Raw genomic sequence first — 6,929 nt, forward strand, 5'->3', positions numbered from 1 at the left:
TTAAAACCATACTATATTAACTGATTTGACCGTATTTATAATATTTATAATTAAATTTTATATTAATAAAATAAAATAAAAAGATATCAAATATATTTGTATATCTCATATTGATTAAAGTTATAAAAATTTAAAAATAAAATTATGATAAATTATCTATCTAAAGTGACAGTGAATCTACTATTAAATCAGAGATATTACAATATTGACATAGAATAATTTTTTTTTTTATGGAATTAATGCTCGTTTATATTATATCAGAAAAATTAAAATTTATTTCTAAATTCGAATTCAAAACTGAAACCCTTTTAAACCTTCATAATCTAAAAAATAAAAGACCTCTAATAATACAAAGAGAATATAAAAATAATACAAACTTTATTTCCATTTATAATAATATCAAAGTGTTAAAATTTTTATTTTAATTAATTATAATTGAAAAATATAAAAGCTGGACCCAGTTGAGAAGGGCCAATAATTATAATAATAAAGAAATTATTCCATTTACATTCATATTTAGAAATACTACTCGCAATAAAAATAATAAATAAATAAATGTGTAAAACAAGTTGAATTCGGGTTCGGATTTCTTAGTTTAAGCTCTCAAGCCGAATTTACAACTTAACTGGTGTAAAATATTAATAAATTGTTAAATATTTAAAAATTATTATTCATATTTTTAAAATCTTATTTTAAATTTTAAGATAATAGATAAATATATAAATTATAAAATTTAAAATAATATGTCGAAGGTTAGGGTTTAATTGAGTCAAGCTTAGAGCAAGTAATACTCTACTTGCTTGGACTCAATTACACCTTTAGACATATAGGTTAATATTGACCGAATTGAGTATGAACACCATTTAACTTGAGTTGAATTTGAATGAAAAATAGGACAATTCACATTTACAAAGTCAAAATTAAGGGTAACTTGAGTTCAACTTAATTTTTAAGTTTGAAATTTGAAGCTCAACTAAAGTTTGTAATTTAAATTCATAACTCGAATTTGTGGCTTGAATTTGCGATTCGAGTATATGACTCATCAACAAAATTAATGTCATTTGATAATTATTTGATATGACTTAAACCAAATCATAAGTGAAGCTCAAATTGAATTGATCTACCACTCAACTTGTGATAGGATAAAGCCGAATTCTTTAGCATAAATTCAGTTTAATTTTAGAAATAAGTCAACCCTTCTAGAGATAGATACAAACCGAGTCAAGTTCAAACATTTCTTGACTTGAGTTTGACTGACGTTAAAAATGGATGGGCTTAAGTTTATTGAGCCAAAATTAATGATAGCTTGAGTTCAATTTAAATAAAAACATTTTTGCTCAAATTCATGATTAAAATTTATAACTCAAATTCGTGTTTCTGATTCGTATTTTATTGACAAAATAATCTTTTTTTGTTTAATAATAGGTAAAATAACATCGTTTTGAACTTAAATAATGAATTTAAGTTATAAATTTGAATTATAAATTCTAATTTAACTCAAATTATAAATTCAAATTTGAGTTTGATTTTAATAAATTTAAATTGAATTAAATTAAATCGAGCCTAACTTTTGAAATTGGATGAGTTCAATTCGAATTGAATTTTATCCGGATATAAATGTGTGGTTTTGACCTAAAAATTACACGCAATTAATTGTAACTATTATCAATATATAAAGTATTACAGAATCTTACTCATCACGTTGTGTGTAAAGTACCTAGAAAGACAAAATTATCACATAATTTTGTAAGGATTGAAGAACAAAAACCCTAGTTTAGAGTTTAAGAGTTTTCCTCGGAAACATGAAAAGTAATTAATTAATTAAATCTAAATCTAAATTAATTAAAAATTAAAGCTATGTGAAACAAAGAGTGTCACATGGCATGTGAGCAACAGCTGTTGTGTCCACACTTCAACTTGACTTGAGAAACACCGCTCTCAAACTTTTAATTTCTTTCACTTTCGTCCCTTCAATACTTTGATTTCTTTCACTTTCATCCCTTTTGTTAATAATTATTGTTTTTAGTTATTTAACTTGTTATTTTTTCCTTCACTGCTGCAGCTTCCATCCCACACACAGCTCTTAAGCACAAAACAACAACAAACAACCAAGAGACCAACACAGCTTTCCTTCTTCCTCATTCCTGAGCTCTCTCTAATGGCTGAAAGTAACCCCTAAAGAGTTCTTTCTCTCAAAGCTCCAAGCTTTAAGGCTTCTTAACTAAGTTCTCTATGGCTAGCGTTACAACTTTCTCCTTCTTGTTTCTTTTACTTCTTTCTCAGAGTTCTCTTTCTTCTTCTTCTTCAACTTCTGCAAAAAACCCGGATGCTCAACAGTTGATCAACTTCAAACTTGCTCTACCAGACCCTTCTGTGCTGAAAAACTGGCAATTAGACCAGAACCCATGTAGCTTCGATGGTGTAAAATGTAATGAAACAAGAGTTTCTTCGATAGACCTTACTTCTCTTCATTTGAACACCGATTTTCATCTTGTTGCTTCTTATCTTTTGACTCTTGAAAATCTCCAAACTCTGTTTCTGCAAAACACCAATCTTTCAGGCACCATTATTCTCCCTCCTGGATCTAAGTGCAGCTCATATTTGACCTCCATAGATCTGTCTCACAACAGCTTATCCGGGTCGCTGTCCCTTTTGTCCAACTGGGCTTCTTGTTCAAGCTTGAAAGGTCTCAATCTCTCAAGTAATCTTCTTGCTTTTTCAGGAAAAGAGTCTGGTGGGTTGAAACTCAGTTTGGAGTCTCTTGATCTTTCTTATAATAATCAGATTTCAGGCCCCAATGTTATTCCATGGATTGTCTACAATGGTTGTGAGGACTTAAAGTTGCTAGCTTTGAAGGGCAACAAAGTGACAGGAGAGATAAATGTATCAAAGTGCAAGAATATAAAGTTCTTGGATGTTTCTGCAAACAATATCTCAATGCCTATGCCTGCTTTTGGTGATTGTTTAGCCTTGGAGCATCTTGATATCTCGGCTAATAAGTTCAATTTTGATATTGCTCATGCAATCTCAGCTTGTGAAAAGCTCACTTTCTTGAACATTTCTAGCAACCAATTTGGAGGCCAAGTTCCTGTGCTCTCTTCAGCTGAAAATTTGCAGTATTTTCTCCTGGGAAACAATTTTTTTCAAGGGGAGATTCCTCTGCAACTAGCTCATTCTTGTTCAAGTCTTGTCAAGCTCGATCTTTCTTCTAATAATTTGTCTGGTACGGTTCCAAGCAGCTTCAGCTCTTGCTCTTCATTGGCCTCTCTTGATATTTCTAATAACAAATTCTCAGGTGAATTGCCTGTGGACACTTTCTTGCAAATGAGTAGCTTGAAGGAGCTTGTTTTATCCTTTAATGATTTCACTGGTGTTCTGCCTGATTCTTTGTCAAAACTCACCAACTTGGAGACTTTGGATCTGAGTTCAAATAATTTCTCAGATTCTATTCCTGCTAATTTGTGTCAGGATCCTGGAAATAGCTTGAAAGAGTTGTATCTTGCTAACAATTTGCTTACTGGTTTCATTCCTCCAACCCTTAGTAACTGTTCACAGCTTGTTTCTCTCCATTTGAGCTTCAATCGTCTCTCTGGAACTATCCCTTCAAGCTTGGGCTCTCTGTCCAAGCTTCAGGATTTGAAGCTGTGGTTGAATAATCTCCATGGGGAGATTCCACAGGAGCTTGGTAACATTCAAACATTGCAGACATTGATTCTTGACTTCAACCAGTTGTCTGGACCCATCCCTTCTGGTTTAAGCAACTGCACCAATTTAACTTGGATCTCATTGTCGAATAACCAGCTGAGCGGTGAGATTCCCCGTTGGATTGGCAAGCTTTCGAACCTCGCGATTCTCAAGCTCAGTAACAACTCCTTTTTTGGTAGCATCCCACCTGAGCTTGGTGATTGTAGGAGCCTAATTTGGTTGGATCTTAATACCAATAACTTGAATGGATCCATCCCTCCTGCATTGTTCAAACAGTCGGGTAAAATCGCGGTGAATTTCATTGCAGGAAAGAAGTATGTTTACATTAAGAATGATGGTAGTAAGGAGTGCCATGGAGCAGGAAATTTGCTTGAGTTTGCAGGAATTAGACAGGAGCAGTTGAACAGAATTTCAATCAAGAACCCCTGTAACTTCACTAGAGTGTATAAAGGGCTCACCCAGCCCACATTTAACAACAATGGATCAATGATGTTTTTCGATATTTCATACAATAAGCTGTCAGGAACCATTCCGAAGGAGATTGGCACCATGTCAACTCTCTATATCTTGAATTTGGGGCACAACAGTTTCTCGGGTTCTATTCCATTGGAGCTGGGAGACCTAACGCTTCTTAACATTCTTGACCTCTCGAGCAATGATCTTGAAGGGACGATTCCAACATCGATGAGTTCTCTTAGCTTTCTGGCAGAGGTTGATCTGTCGAACAACCATCTCACTGGAATGATTCCTGAAGGCGGACAGCTTGAAACTTTTCCACCTTCGAAATTTATCAACAATTCAGGCCTTTGTGGATTGCCTCTTTCTCCATGTGGGAAAGATCCTACAACAAGGGTGAATTCTCAGCATAATAAGTCTGATAGGACACCAGCTGCTCTTGTGCGCAGCATTGCAATGGGATTGTTGTTCTCCCTGTTCTGCATCTTTGGTTTGATCATAGTTGGTGTGGAAATGAAGAAAAGGAGGAAAAAGAAAGATTCAACTCTTGATGTTTATATCGACAGTCGATCACATTCTGGCACTGCAAACACCAGTTGGAAGCTAACCGGAGCTCGCGAAGCATTAAGCATTAACCTTGCTACATTTGAGAAGCCCCTAAGAAAGCTTACCTTTGCAGATCTTCTTGAAGCCACCAATGGCTTCCACAATGACAGTCTTATAGGTTCTGGTGGTTTTGGCGATGTCTATAAGGCTCAACTGAAAGATGGAAGCATTGTTGCAATCAAGAAACTGATACATATCAGTGGACAAGGTGATCGAGAATTCACAGCAGAAATGGAAACCATTGGGAAAATCAAGCATCGGAACCTTGTACCTCTTTTGGGCTATTGCAAGGTAGGTGAAGAGCGGCTTCTAGTTTACGAGTACATGAGGTATGGAAGTTTAGAAGATGTTTTACATGATCAGAAGAGAGCTGGGATCAAGCTAAACTGGGCTGCAAGGAGGAAAATTGCAATTGGAGCTGCAAGAGGGTTAGCTTTTCTTCACCACAATTGCACCCCACACATTATACACAGGGACATGAAATCGAGCAATGTCCTGCTCGATGAACACCTTGAAGCCAGAGTGTCGGATTTTGGAATGGCTAGACTTATGAGTGCAGTCGATACACATCTGAGTGTCAGCACACTAGCGGGCACACCTGGTTATGTGCCTCCTGAATACTACCAGAGCTTTAGATGTTCAACGAAAGGCGATGTTTACAGTTATGGTGTAGTGTTGCTGGAGTTGCTAACAGGAAAAAGGCCAACAGATTCAGCAGATTTTGGTGACAATAACCTTGTAGGATGGGTGAAGCAGCATGCAAAACTCAAAATAAGCAACGTTTTCGACCCAGAACTCATGAAAGAGGATTCAAGCCTTGAGATTGAGCTTCTGCAACACTTGCATGTAGCGTGTGCATGCTTAGACGATCGACCATGGAAACGACCAACAATGATTCAGGTTATGGCAATGTTCAAGGAGATTCAAGCTGGTTCTGGGCTTGATTCGCAATCTACCATTGCCACTGATGATGGAGGTTTCACTAGTACAGTCGAAATGGTTAATATGACCATAAGCGAAGCCCCCGAACTAAGCAACAAGGCATAGAACAACAAACCCACATTCGAATCGAATTTGACCAGTTTTCGACTAGAATTCTTTGAAACAAAGAAAGAGGGTGTATGGTAATGATCCCATTCAGCTGCCTAAAGAATTTTCCCTCTTCTTTCCCACTTGAAAAAAAACTCAAAAATGTGGCAGGAAAAAATTTGCCTTTGTATCTTTACCAGTTTAATGTATGTATCTCTTGTATCCCTTTTAAAATTCTTGTTATTTATACATAAAAAGGCTGTTCATCTTTGCTAGAAAATGTGTAAATATACAATGCCAATTTGTTTTCCTAAGTTGGTTTCTTGATTAGATTTTGATTTGTGACTTGAAGTCATCAATTGTGACCAATTGGAGAGTTGTTTTGGCCTTTTATTTTGCTCAATTTGTTCCTATTCATTCTCTCTTTATGTATCCAGTTTTAAGTATTCAATTAGGTATTCAGATGATGTGTTATAATGTGATTTAATAATTTTTATTTTAGAATACAATAATATTTAATTATACGATGATATATTATCTGAATATTCAATTAAAAACTTTAAATTAGATACTAATAGCCTTCTTTGTGCCGAAAACTCTGGATTTGTGTAACTGTTCATACACATCAAAATTCTTTCGAGGACATGAACTTTGATTTCTTTGAAAGTGGTCCTTAAAGATTTACTCAAAATGGGCCATTCCTCTTTTACTTGGTTTCAGTGTTGTGGGGTTGTTCCAGGCTATAAAATGGACCAATAAGAATTGTGGGCCTATTAATTAAATACTAAAGAAAGCAATACAAATACAATAATTGGGCAAGTTTTTTGAGCCCCTTGAGGTTTAAATCATCATCCATGACATCCCTTGTAGTTTAAAAAATACCAATCTCAATTATATCTTGGAAGTTGTGTTGTGTGAGGGGGAAGATCTTATTTAAGCTAGTATGTATCATATTCATGACTTAACTAGAACATGTCGATTTTGAACTAGAGTTCCAACTCAGCTTAAAATTGATTCATTTGTACCCTTATGATGATACTTTTCGCTTCACTTGCAATTTTTTTTAATAACAAAGAATTTTATTCGAATTAAATCACCTTTTTAAGACTAAACTAATCACATTGAATAAATCA

General features: G+C 34.8%; 1 protein-coding gene across 1 annotated transcript; it reads left to right on the top strand.

Moving 5' to 3' along the window:
- The first annotated feature begins 2,045 nt into the window (after positions 1-2,045).
- LOC123199114 (protein BRASSINOSTEROID INSENSITIVE 1) lies at positions 2,046-6,165 on the top strand. Its single transcript, XM_044613960.1, has one exon. It carries the CDS (start codon positions 2,233-2,235, stop codon positions 5,812-5,814), a length of 3,582 nt encoding a protein of 1,193 aa, XP_044469895.1. The 5' UTR covers positions 2,046-2,232; the 3' UTR covers positions 5,815-6,165.
- Positions 6,166-6,929: the final 764 nt, after the last annotated feature.

This window comes from Mangifera indica, chromosome 16 (genome assembly GCF_011075055.1).
Source record: "Mangifera indica cultivar Alphonso chromosome 16, CATAS_Mindica_2.1, whole genome shotgun sequence".
Classification (NCBI taxonomy): domain Eukaryota; kingdom Viridiplantae; phylum Streptophyta; class Magnoliopsida; order Sapindales; family Anacardiaceae; genus Mangifera; species Mangifera indica.